The sequence below is a fragment of the Malaclemys terrapin genome, chromosome 23, assembly GCF_027887155.1.
Source record: "Malaclemys terrapin pileata isolate rMalTer1 chromosome 23, rMalTer1.hap1, whole genome shotgun sequence".
Classification (NCBI taxonomy): Eukaryota; Metazoa; Chordata; order Testudines; family Emydidae; genus Malaclemys; species Malaclemys terrapin.
In genome coordinates, this window is record NC_071527.1 from 17,369,248 (window position 1) to 17,382,704 (window position 13,457).

General features: G+C 56.3%; 1 protein-coding gene across 2 annotated transcripts in view; it reads right to left on the reverse strand.

Moving 5' to 3' along the window:
* CACNA1A (calcium voltage-gated channel subunit alpha1 A) overlaps window positions 1–13,457 on the reverse strand; it is a 173,760-nt gene that overhangs the window by 78,127 nt on the left and 82,176 nt on the right. Inside the window, exons 6-14 of one of the 2 annotated variants that reach the window (XM_054013050.1) lie at window positions 13,098–13,250; window positions 11,005–11,192; window positions 5,033–5,136; window positions 4,141–4,256; window positions 3,196–3,252; window positions 3,109–3,114; window positions 2,683–2,772; window positions 1,159–1,368; window positions 555–667 (exon numbers count right to left, since the gene is read on the reverse strand). In XM_054013050.1, the coding sequence (XP_053869025.1) occupies window positions 555–667; window positions 1,159–1,368; window positions 2,683–2,772; window positions 3,109–3,114; window positions 3,196–3,252; window positions 4,141–4,256; window positions 5,033–5,136; window positions 11,005–11,192; window positions 13,098–13,250 (1,037 nt within the window). Of the gene's footprint in view, window positions 1–554; window positions 668–1,158; window positions 1,369–2,682; window positions 2,773–3,108; window positions 3,115–3,195; window positions 3,253–4,140; window positions 4,257–5,032; window positions 5,137–11,004; window positions 11,193–13,097; window positions 13,251–13,457 lie in introns of those variants that run through there. The other variant, XM_054013049.1, reaches the window with a different exon arrangement.

The following is a 13,457-nucleotide window of genomic DNA, read 5'->3' on the forward strand; positions in this document are numbered from 1 at the left end:
GGACAGGCTGCGTATTCACACACATGCACTCCAACACACATACCCAAGGGCACACACATGATCACAGGCACATGTGGGCACCCACCTGCCAATGCTCACCTCTGTGCATGCACTCTCACCCTGCCCCCCATACCCACCCGTTAGCATGTACAAAAGCACACAGACACACTCCTGCCTCCAACCCCATGCAGGCGTAAATCCACAGTAACTCCACAAGGCCAGATTCTGATCACAGCTGCACTGCTGTAAGTCCCGATTAACTCCAGTGAAGTCGACTTCAAGGGAGTTACTTTGAATTTACACTGGTGTAACAAACCACCGAATCCAAAGGAGCTATTCCAGATTTACACCGTTGTAACTGAAACCAAAATTGGGCTCGACGGAGATTTTCCAGAGTTACACTGGTGTAACTGAAACCAGAATCGGCCCACTAGAGATACTCCAGATTTAAAGCAGTGTAACTGAAACCAGAATACAGCCTGATGGAGCTGCTCCTGGTTTAACGGGTGCAAGCGAGCCCAGGCCCCGTGGCGGGCCAGGAGGGGCAGACTTACGGCGCAGTCGAAGCAGTTGAAGGAGGAATGAAAGTAAGGCCGCGTTCCGAGCCCATACATTTTTATAAACATTTCGGACATAAAGAGTCCTAAGAAAATGAATTCTGCATAGTCTGTGAAAGAGAGAGAGAGAGAGGGATGGCTCAGACCTGCCCAGATCTCCCTGCCAGCTCCCTCCTACCCCGCTGCTCTCTCCACTAAGAGAAATGAAACTGCTCATTGAATGACACACTAATAAACTCTTCCATTCCTAGAGCGCCTTCACCCCGAAGGATCACAGAGGGCTTTGCCCTCTGATAGACACTCACATAGGGAGACTGTCCGTCCCGCCTACATCCTCTGGTGCAGGGGGTGTGGCAACTGTTTAGCAACATGGAACAGTGCTGCAGACATCGGTCACCCAGCACTAGGGAGCAGCCCTCTCTGGGGTGGGGCGCAGTGGCCGTTTAACCATCCGGAGTAGGGACGCCTCCCCCAGTGGTGAAATGCAGCCACCTGTAGGGCTGGGGTGCCCCAGGAGTTAAACAGACGGAAATTAGGACTCCTCAATCGGAGGGAACGTGGGCGAGGAAGAGGCGCGTGCTCAGCCGCTGGCCATACTCACAGAGGAAGTCGGAGAGCCAATCTGGCTGGCTGTAGTGTACTATAGCAACACACAATGTGTTGAGTGCTACCAGACTGAGGACTGTCCAGTAAAAGGCCTGAGTTTTGACCATTCGGCGGATATAGAAGCGCATCCTCCTCTCCCTTTTGTGAAAAAAGGTGGAGTTTTCCAGCTTGGCACTTTTGATGCTGGCTCGAGCAAAGGGTGAACCTGCAGAGGGAAGAGAGGAAGGTTAGGAGCAGCCCCTGGGCAAAGGCTCCAGCGTGGCTGGAACAGGTGTTAGAGGGGGCGGTTTATTGGGCCTCCTGACTTTCCACCAGCTCCCCGGTTGAGTAACATGGCACCTGGGCCCAGGCTCTCGGTGCACTTACTGGGGTCAGCCTCCTAACCCCTCTGTAGGACAGCAAGAGAAGGATCCTGCATCCAAATGAAACTGCAGTGTGACTCAAGGACCTCCGGATGCCAAGTGGCAGAGGGCCCAGGAGTATACAGAGGCACAGGGATCCCTGGGTGCACACCCAAAAGGGGTCATGTAAGGTCGCTACTGAAAGCCTGTGTCACGCTCATCCTCATCATCTTTGCAAGAGGCACTTATGGGGAATACGCGGGGAGCGATGCGTAAATGCTAAAACTGATCTTCCCTCGGTCTGTGAGTTAAGGCAGGTCACCAAAAGGTGGCCCACATGCGCCTGTCAGGCAGGGGGAAGGAGATGCTTCTCTCTCTAGCCGGGCATGTGCAAACTGCAAATTGTCTGGTACACAATAGATGTCCATTTACAGTCTGAGCAAAATGCAAATTAACAGATTATGGGGGCTGGAGGAAAACACAAACCAGCAGGAGTTTACGGGTAAGACAATGAACTTCTGAAACTAGGTGAACTCCCAGTTATTCCTTTAACTGGTGAGAGGGCTTGGATCTTATGAGAACGGATCTCAACCAAACTGGTTGAAAACACCGGGGACAGAACTTGGGGTATCGTGTAGGAAATAGGGGAGTGCCCTGCCCGTTAAGGTTAGTCTCTAGAAAGTGTGTTATGATTTTGTTTTATAGATAACCATTTGTTTCCAATATTTCTTACTCACTATCACTTCAATCTCGTCTTGTTTTCACTATCTCAAAGTGTGTTAAGCTAAGTGGCGATCCTGAGTAGAACATATCACACTGGTGGGGGGAGGGATAGCTCAGTGGTTTGAGCATTGGCCTCCTAAACCCAGGGCTGTGAGTTCAATCCTTCAGTGGAACAGGGGCACTCAGAGGGCCTGGGGGTCAGCGAATGCCTATCACTAACCTGTACAGACAGAGTGAGGCCTGCAGGGGCCTGGGGAGCGGTGCCCGTGGTGCCAGAGGCTGGTGATTTCAGGGAGCTGACCCACAGCAGGCACAGATATGATTCCTTAACACTAAGGGCAAGTGGTGGTAAAGTGACTCACAGCCCTGGGAAGCATCACAGTGGCTGACAGGTTTTGTCCTTCCCCGCATCACACTGTGCCCCCCTGTGGCCATGCACAAGGCTGCAGACCTACCCACTGAGGAGATGTCGGCCAGCTGATCGTCTGCTTCCTCCGGGTTCAGCAAGTCTGTCTTGCTCTTCTTGATGGTGGCTCTCCGCAGAGCTCCAACAATAGGAACATGGCAAGAGAAACAGACATTATCCTTTGGGTTTCCCAGTCGGACTCTGTACAGCGCCCCGGCTGGAAGGGGCTGGAGTAGCCAGGAGCTTCCCCTCGGTGATCCTGCTCTGCTTCCAGCAACACCCCCTTCTGAAAGGAGCTGGAGAAGCCGGGAGCTCCCCACACAGCCAGTGCTCCTGCCCCACTCGCTACAGTGCCCCCTGCTGGACTAGGCAGCACCAGAATTTCTCTACTATTTTTCTATCTACGGAACTTTTTGGATCATGGACAGATGAACAGCACCTGTTTATACGGAGCCCTCCAGCCGGCCCCCTGGACAACCCACTGTTACTGCAGCTGTGGTCGGAAGTCCCAGGGGAGCCACTATTTCTCCAGCCACTAGGGGTTCAGGGACACACAGCTTACCATCAAACGGGAGCCTCTGCTCTTCCTCCGTCTCATCCTCCGCTAGGATCACTTCTTCTGAGAGAAAAGAACTGGGAATTAATCTAGGCAACAACACGCCCCTGGAATTCTGGGGAAACTTTCTCAAGCTGTGCTGGGATGGGGCTGGGCTGGGGCCGTTACAGTCGAGGGCTGGAGCGAAGGGCATCTACGTTACCACATTTCAGGGGGCAGGGGGCCCATGGCGCCACGTGGAGGTCCAATGCAGAAATAAGCCACATGGCCAAAGGGCTCCTGCTACGGGGCACCCCTCCCCAGGGCACGTAGGAGGCGGTGTGGGCTGGCTGGAAGGCCCTAGGGAGGGGAAGGCAAACAGGAATGCCACAGGAGGGAGGAGGGCTGGGGTGGAAAGGAGTGATGGGGAATATGGAAAGAGGTGTGGGGTCTGCATCCTTCACTTCACTCCCACCAGGACACCCATCTCTAGCCCTAGCAGCTGGTCAGTGACCCTGCAAGGGCGAGAGGGGAAGAGCAGATGATGCTTCATCAAAGATCAGAGCCAGGGGAATTATTCACTTGGGAGCCTGCATGGAGCTCACTCAGATTCTGGGGTTCCCTGCTGAGCGGACTGGCAGGCTGGGTTCATCGAAAGTTTTCGGGCAGATCTGCATGCCAGCTTCGGGCCCAGCCCCACAGATGTGTTTGGGCGCAAACTCCCATTGATTTCAAAGGTGCCGCAGTACCTCCGGTGATCCGGGTCTTTGAGCCTTTGGGTGTCCTGGCAGCTCAAAGTGAAAGCCAGGGCATGGGATGGGAACCGACCTGACACACGCTTCCCGGAGTCAGGGAAATAGCCTCTGCCCAGCGAGGGGGAGGGACTTGCCCAGGGTCCCCCAGTGCATTACAGCGGAGAAGAATACGCTCCCCCCACCCCCGGCCGGCGCTGTGGCAGAAAGGAGTCCTCACCCGCTTTGGAGATCCACTCCATGTAGCCGTTGAGCTCCCTCTCAATCTGCTGCTGCCGTCTCAACTTGAGAAACGCCCGCCGGTTCTCCACCCGCTCTCTTTCCTTGGCAAACTCCCTGCAGGCATCAAAACAGCCAAACTGTCTGCCAGGCTGCCCTGCACATGTCTGAGCCGGTGGGGATCACGAGGACGGGGCAGAATGCGCCTCCTCCCCCGAGCATGTGCCATCCAGGGCACCCTGGGTATGTGTGTACCTGTGTGAGAAGGGTGTGTACATGTGTCCGGTATGTGACCAGTGTCCGTCTATGCAGTATGTGTGCACCTGTGTAAGGGGTGCCCATGTGTGCGCCCATGTACCTACATGGACTGCAAGGGGTGTACACACAGTGTGTGTGTGAGACATGCACACCTACATGTGTGTCCATGTGTACGGATATCCGTGTGCCCACGTCTCTGGGTGAAAGGCAGGTGAACAGCATGGCTGTGGGTGCAGGGCGTGTGCCAGGGAATCCAACAGCAGCAATGGCAAAGGTCTCTTGGGTTTGCTCTGACCCCTTCCCGGAGGATCGCACCTAGGACTTCTCCTCTGCAGATCTCCCAGCTCTTTACAAGGTGGGTCAGTGTCACTCTCCCCGCTCTACAGGTGGGGAAACTGAGGCACAGAGCACAGAAGTGACTTGCCTAAGCTAATGCAGCAAGTCAGTGGCAGAACCTAGGAAACCCGACTTCCAGGCCTCCCCACTCTAACCACCAGAGCCCACTCCCCTCCCAGAGCTGGGAACAGCAGCCAGGTGCCCTGGCTTCCAGTCCCATGCCCGATTCCCTACGTAGCCTCCTGGGTCCCTGGGAGCCAGTCGGGAATGCAGCCCAGGGCAGGGGGCCACGCACTTACCCAGACAGCACCCCCAGCACAAGGTTCAGCATAAAAAAGGAGCCAATGATGATGAGGGGGATGAAGTACAGCCAGTTCCAAGTGTTCCCTGAGGCATCGTTGCTCTGGGAGAGAAGGGAGTGACTCAGCCAGTGCGGGGTGCCAGGGCCAGGCTGTTCCTTCCCTCCGAGGAGGGGCCGGTGACCACGGACCCCAAGCAGCCGGCCAGCTCAGCAGGCCCACTCCTAGCCCACTTCCGAGAGAGCTGCGTCTGCTGCCCAGCCCCTGCTAGGCTTAGGGTGACCATATTTCCCAAAAGGGAAAACTGGACACCACCTGGGGCTAGCCTGAAGCCCCTCCCCCTGGCCGAGCTGGCATCAGCCACTGGCCTGAACCCCTCCCCCATGCAGGGCTGGCCCGAGCCACCCGCCCATGCTGCTTACCTCCCAGGCCCACGTGCGGCCGTCCCGCAATGCTCACCCCCCTCGGCTCGCGTCACTCACCCAAGCTGCTACGCCCCACCCCTCGCCCATGCAGGGCTGGCCCGGCCCGAACCGCTCACACGAGCTGTCACCCCCTGCACGTTCCTCCATCCTCTGCTAGGGGTCGCACGCCACTTTTTTTTGGCAAAACTAGGCATCAGTTGGCAAGAGCAAATGGGACAAACGCCAAGTTTTGCCCAAAAGTTGGGACAGGGCTTAAAAAAAGGCACCGTCTCAGCCAAAATGGGATGTACGGTCACCCTATATAGGATGGGCACTGCACCAGTGGGGTTAGCACAAACAGCCCCCCGCCCCCCACCAGCAGCAACAGACAGAATAGGCCATGGGGACTGATTACCTGTCTTGCTCCTCAGGTTGGGGCACCTTGGCAGGGGATGGGGGGAACATGCCCAGCTGATGTCCTGACTCTCAGAGCCCTGCTCTACCTGCTAGGTTACACTCCTCCCACTAACTGCGGCTTGCTAACAAACCACAGGCCACTCTGCCGGCTCCCTCCCACAGCCACTGCCCCGAGGAGCTCAGAGTGAACTGGGCCGCTCCCCACTTTGTGCCTTGAAAGCCGACATTAGCAGCAGGTCACAGGTTTGCTCCAGGGAAGGTGCTAATGGACCCTTCTCCCGACTGGCTTCTTTGTCCTCCCCTTTGTGGTGCCAGGGGCTGGAGGGGCAGGAGAGGGGATGGGGCGCTTTGCGAGCCTCCGCTCCATGAGCTGCTAAAGATTCCTTGTCCCCATTTCTCGCTGCTAAATATAGGCCAAGGAACAAAGTGAGTGGCAGTCTCCCGGCTGCTCAGTCTAACGAGAGCCCAGCAGAGGGGGTCTGGTGACAGCGGTGCCTGGGGAGTGGGGAGCATGTGAAGGGATCTCAAGGCCTCTACCATGCCCACAATCTCCCCGTAACTGCAGGGGGCAGAGTCAGCAAGCCCCGAGTTGGGTCCAGGCTTCCCTGCTGTGGCAGCCTTGTGAGGGCAGCTTCTCCACTCCCATCCCGAAGGGACCTGAATTCGACAAGGTGCTTGTGTCCTGCCAGAGGGCCAGGGAGACTCGGGATCTGCACTAGGAGCTGGGGGTGTTTCAGACATACCCGGGCGGGCTCTTATTGAGTAGTGCAGCCACGGTAGCACGGGCAGCGGCAGCATGAACCAGCTGCCTCGCGCACAAACCCACTTGGGGCCCGTGGGGAAGTACTGGGGGCAGCGAGCCAGTGCCCCTGCAGCCCACGGCGACTCTGCTGTTTCTAGTGCGCTATCTGCACAAGAGGCAGCAGGAGTACGTCTGTCTGAGCTGGGGATCACACCCCTAACTTACAGCGTAGATGTAGGCTCGGCGGAAGGTGCAACAACCCCCCCACACACACACACACCCCCAGCCCTCTGAGCCCTCCTGCCCCTAGGCACTGCTTCCAGATTCTGCTGGCAATTTAGCTCCCACTCAGAGGCAGACTGCCATTGCCTCTTGCCAATGGTTCGGCTGGTTCAGTGTCTGTTCCCCGCCCCCCTTCTCAGACTGTAAAACAACAGAATCCTCTGTGCTGAAATGCAGCTGTCTCTGGGGGGGGGGATGTGCAACAGCTGCTTCGCAGCCATCAGCCCCACGGCACAGTTTGGATGGGGCAGCAGGCGCTGGACGGTGGTAAGACAATTGTATGCGATGCACACGTTTTCTGCTCCCCTCCTTTGCAAGAGGCCGGAAAGTAATGAGTCGCTGGTTAATTATCCAGGGCTCCTTTCAAATCTAGCACAAAAGGCACGTGAGGAAGACGAAAAGGAGGGGGGTTAAGAGGAAGCAATTACCCAGGAGGCCGGGAGTTCGTGGGATGGTCCAGAGCGATTGGGTTGTCGGTGACAGAATATGTCACAAGGGCTTGTTCCACCGATGGATTGGCTCAACTGAACTCCCCCCTGCTCAAGCTGCTGGATCATGGGGGGTTCTGGGTCTCAGGCACCCCCTGATGGGCTGTTTGATCCCCTAATCACAGGGGCAAACACATCGGTGCACAGCTGATGGGGAAGTTGCATTTACTCCTATGACCGTTGCTCTATCAGCCGTATAGGCTGGCCTGCGGGCATCTGGGTCATTGCCGTGAAGCAGAAGGTGGGCTGGAGGCTTGTGAGATTGTAATTAAGGTGCATCATCACCCAAGGGCCTTGAATTGTAAAGCAATTAATGACCCCACCTCCGGGGGAGGTAAGTGGAGATCATACCCAATATGGGGAAACTGAGGCACAAAGAGCCGCAGTGTGATTTTCCCAATACCTAAGGGGAAGTCTGTGCTCAGGATAGAAGCCAGGCGAGCTCGCTGGAGCAATAACTCATTAACTCTCCCCACAGCATAGCATCTTCCCTCCCATGCTCATGCCCCTATCACTGGGGGAACCCAGCTTTGGGGGCAAGAGAGGACATAGGCACGCAGCTGCTAGGAACTGGGCTCAGACCCACTTAACTAATTTCACGTAGGGACCAATGGTAGCGCACCTCAGTCACTAGTGAATGGAGCTGAATTCAAAGCAAGGCCCTAGAAGGGAAAGGCCACAATATCCCATCCCCCAGCCTCCTGACCCAGCCACGCTGGGCACTAGATTGGAGCTGCACCATCTAGCTGGGAAAGGTCTTGTGAACCATTCCCCAGCCAGCCAGTCCCACTGCCATGGGGCCAGTCTGGAGGTGCACCCCCCAGAAGGGAAAGGCCCAGTGACACATTCCCTGCCCCAGGGCCAGCTTGGAACCAGGAGGGAAAAGGCTCCATAGTGGAACCTGAGTAGAGCCTATGCCCTGGCTGTGAATCTCATCCCCTGTGCACCTGCCCTCCCACACGCACAGCAGTCGGTGCACACCCACGCAAAGCCCTTGTCCAGAGGCCAGCATAGGTGCTGGAGCAGAGCCCTGCGTGGGACTGGTCTTCAATCCTGCTCCTGCCATTATGGCAGCAGGTCCTGCGGGATCCCCGTCCTACTGCAGGGCTCCATTCTGGAGCTCCTCCTGCTCCCACTGCTTCTGGAAGGTCAGCTCTCGCCAAGAGGACTGGCGCAAAGCAGATCCTAACCCACCACCAGTTTGGAAGGGCTGGCAACGGCTGACTCACGGAGCAATGCTGGCTGCTACAAATCCACTTGGAAGCCTTTGGGGACTAGAGAGAGATGCAGGCAGCGCTGCTCCCGCTGCGGTGGGCCTGGGACACGAGGTCTCTCTCCTGCATTAGTGTGATTAGCTCATGGAACTAGGAATAATTTATGTTTACATTGCGCTTTCCAGCCCCAAGTGCTTCATGGTCTCTAGAGAAGGATCTGCCACCCACCACCAAAATGCAGCTACCTCTGCGGGGGAGCATGGCAGCTGTTTAACAACCCACACCAACACTGCATGGCAGTTTTTGGCAGAAAGCAAAGCCGAATCCTGTGTCACACACAGATTTCAAGGGAGGGCTTGGGGAGGCCAAATGGAATTTGAGCAGGACCCTCGGGCTAAGGCAGCTACTCTTGGGGACAGAGCCGTGGGATTCCAGTGATCTCACTATAGTGTTTTATCCAAAAGGCAGATGCTGTGGGCATACAGCTTCCCTCCCAAGCAAAGCATTGAGCTCAACAGCCCTTAACCGACAGGAGAAGTGCCCCCTTCTGGATCATCAAGGCAATTTCCCACTGCACCCTGGGCTTTCCTTCCTGGTCTCCTCCCAGAACTAACTGGCCAGGTCACCATTCAAAGCACCTCTCGTCCTATTCAGTCTCATACCCAGACAGCTAAACTCAAGATCCCCCAGCCAGGCTAATGCACCACAGGGCTGTCCTTGCACACACCAGACGTACTCAGACACCTACACACTTTAGTGGTAACACACACAGACATATTACAGCCATGCTACCATAACCCAGCACTTACACAGCTGCAAATTAACATACCTACTTTTCCACAGCGCTCCCTCCACAGGTTCTCTCAACAGTCCTGCAAGGCCACTCCCACACTACAGGGCCATGCTCACTAATGAACTCCCCTCTTGCAAGCTAACACATCAGTCACACTGGAACAGGGGCACCCCCTCCAGAGCACCCCTCATGGCATGGGACAGCTCTGCAGTAATCGCTGCTTTTAGCTGAGCCCTACGTCCCAGGACTTCCTCCCTGGAGGCCCTTATCCTAGCAAGTTCCTACTGCCTCCCCTGCCAAGGAACTCCCTACTTCCTACCCGGGCCAACCTGTCTCCCAGAGAGAGAATTCCCTGGAACTCGGTTTGCTCAGCCCTTTTTAGGAGACCCAGGTGTTCTCAGGTAACCCATCCCATTAGCCCCACCCCTGCAGGCTGCAAGGCAACTAATTATGACACAGGTAGGGCTGGTCCTGTCACCCGCTCTCTCTCACTCACACACACATCCCTGTCACCTTCCCCCGCAATCCAGCGCCCCCTGGCTGTGCATGTGAGAGGCCCCATCTGGCACCTTTTCCCTGTACACCACCACCAGGCAGGCCCAGCTTCATCCCCTATTCTCCAACGGCCACAAGGCCTACGGGCTCCAGGCCAGGCACCGCCCTCTCTCTTTTTCTCTTCCTCTGTCTCTCTCCCCTTCTCCCCCCGCCCCCCATCTCTGTGGAGCACTTCATCCTTCTCCCTGACTCAGCAGAACGCCCCAGCTCATTAATTCTGCACACATGGCCAGCTGCGTGCCTGGCCTCTTGGTAGTAAGGACCCCACTGCACTTTGGATCAGGGACAAAATGCTGAGCGAGAAGCAGCCTGTCAGCATCCTGGAAGCAGGCTCCCCTTCGGCTGGGCACTGCTGCCTGGCGGCTTCATAACTGCAGTCCGGGAGAAGCCACGAACCTCCCTCTGGCGTCTGGACACGTGTCAGCCACAAGATGCCTCTTGGTCCCAGCGCCAGGGCTGCTGGGGGGCTGGCTGCCTCGGGCTGATGGTTATTGGCCCAGCTGAGAATATGCCCCCGTTGATTCAGGGCTCGTGAACAGCCAGGTCTGTTCTGGTCTCACTCACGTAACTCAGAGCTGAGAAACGGGTTGTTTTGGCCAAAAAGATTTGTGCCTCTCTCTAGGGGTTGCAGTGATTCTACAGGGCAGGGGCAGGGGCAGGGGCAGGAGCAGGCAGGCACAGTAGAGCCGGTGTTCATATTTGGTGGATTCGATGGCCCTGCAGTATAGAGAAGACACCCGTGCCAGGTGGGTGCGGTGACCCTGCAGTACAGAGTCAGTGTGGGTAGCAGGCAGATCAAAATGCTTTACAACCATTCATTAACAAACTCACCCTGTGAGATCATCACCCCCATTTTACAGATGGGAAAACTGAGGCCAAACTGTAACTCAGCTGCAGACTCAGGAAGAGAACACAACAGTCCTGATTCTCAGACCGCTAAGCACAGCTTCTTTATCCAAGTAACGAAAAGCAATCTATGCAGGGAGCCCCCTACCCCTCATGCATTGCCAGCCCTGCCCCCCAGATGCCAGGCAGTGACGGCCTTAGAGCCCAGGGCTGCTGCAGGCAGAGACTCACATAATAAAGGAGTTCGGTCCACCCTTCCATGGTGATACACTGGAAGACAGTCAGCACAGCAAACAGGATGTTATCGAACTGCGTGATCCCGTAATTCGGGCCTTCCCAGTACTCACGGCATTCAGTCCCATTGGGGCACATGCGGGCTGGTTCTTCTGTCCCACATGGAACATCGACCTTGATTTCGCCTGCAGGGCAGGAAAAGAAAAAGGACTGATACCCCGATGGCAGCCCTGCAGAAGTCAGGTAACCCCATGGCTGGCGGGTAACCTCGCGTCAGAGAGCTAATCCGAGGGCTGGTGGGTAACCCCACAGAAGCCAAGGGCTTCTCCCTACATGGCCCCTTGCGCTTGTCAAGAGCTGATGTAGTGACGCTACCAAGCCCTTCCTGAATCCTTTCGCTGGAAGACCCCAATGTGGGGCACAGGAATTGCAGCTGACGTTCAGGAACCTGGCATCAAGGAGCCAGACTGGTCTCTAAAAGGGAGGGGGAACGGACAGAACCCCTGTCTCAAGGTATCAGGAAGGAGCCCTGAACCTGCTCCTGCTGGAGTCAGTGGCAGCAGGACTGGGCCCTGTGCTCCGCGGGGAAGGAAGCGTTGGGGTACCTGGTCATCCCCACACATGCCATGCCATGCAGCCCTCCCGTGTACAGCGCTGGCAAGCTCCCTCCTCAGGAGCCGAGCGTCAGGATCCCAGACACACTCCCTCTCTGAAGGGGACTGGGGCCCCCACGCTCCAGACCCTTCCCCTCCTATTTCTCTGACCCTCGGCTTAGGGTGACCAGATGTCCCGATTTTATAGGGACACTCCTGATAGTTGGGACTTATATAGGTGCCTATTACTCCCACCCCTCGTCCTGATTTTTCACACTTGCTGTCTGGTCACTCTACCTCGGCACCCCAGCATCTGAACATCTTATAGTCATCCCTTGACCTACTAGCCACCACCCTGGGGTATTACCCCATTGCACAGATGGGGAGCAGAGGCACAAGTGATGTGCCCAGTTACACAGGGAGGCCATGGTTAAGCCAGGAACTAGATCGGGGTCTCCTGGATCCTGGTCCAGCATCTCTTCTTCTACACCCAAAGCAGGGACGGTCCCTCTCTCCAGTGCCTTAGGGAGACCCCTCCTGGGACCCTGAGCTGAGGTCCAGCCCCTGACTCCCAGACCCCCTGTCCTGGCGCAGGGAGGGGCCTGGCACGGAGTGCTGGTTCCCTCCAGCTCGGTAGCCGGGATTTGCAAATACAAATCAGGGCCACCTCTCTCGTGTCTGCTGGGAGAGTCAGACCCTGCAGGTGCTTCCTCCGTCCCCCTCTCCTTCCCTCCCCCAACCCCCTTCTCGATGACATGGCCGCGTTGCAGAAATAGCTCTCCCTCAATTAACACCATCTCCGTCAGGGGAGACAAATAATTAGGCCATTCCATATTGAGCGCAGGCCAGGGGCCCAGGGAGGAGCGGGAGAGAGAATAGTGGGGATGATAGGCAGATTCCAGCCCCGCACCCTGAGACACTTGGCCAGGGAAGATGCTGTCACCCCTTGGCTGGGTTGCTGCCCACAAGGCCGGTGCCGGGTTCATACCGCCCTCTCTCACACACAACAAGGACTGGGATTTTCCAGCTGAGGCGCTTCAAGCCCTTTACAGATGTTCCTTCATCTAGCCTTGATCCATGTCAACATGACCTCCACATGGTAGAGGGGGAAACTGAGGCACAGAGAGGGGAAGTGACTTGTCTGAGGCCACACACCAGGTCAGTGCCAATGCTTGGACTTGAACCCAGATGTCTTGTCTCCCTGTTCGCTGCTCTAGTCCTTAGACCATTTTCCCTCTAAGAGTTGGGAGTAGAACCTCCAAGTCTCAAACATCCTGCTCTATGCCCAACCCCTTCGAGAGCGGGGATTAGAACCCAGGTGTCCTAGCTCCCAGACCCCTGCTAGACAAACATTCCTCCCTATGTGGAACCAGCATGCAAGTAAAGGGAGCTTGTGCTGGCCCCTTTCTGCCACTTGACCAGCAATTCCCTGCGTCACTCACCTATGGGACCCCCGATCCGAACGCAGGGGACAGGGGATGCGGGCACTGGACCTACCTGTCACCGAGTCAAAGCAGGTGGTGTGAAATTTTCCCATATAAAATTCTAATCCTATGATTGCAAAAATAAGGATTGCAAAAAACAAGAGTAGGCCAATTTGTAGCAGAGGTATCATAGCCTTCATGATGGACTTCAGAACAACTTGTAAACCTGGGGCGGGAGAGAGGGAGACAGGGTGTCAAACGGCAGCTCCCACAGCAAAGGCAGGACCCTGGAATTCTGGGGCCCCAGAGCAGCGAGGAGAGAGTCCCTCACTGCACAGCTGTGTGGGGACCACACCAAAGACCCTGTGCTCAGCTCTGAGCACCCAAACCAGGAGGGCAGCAGATCAGTTAGTTAGATTGGAAACTCTCCGGG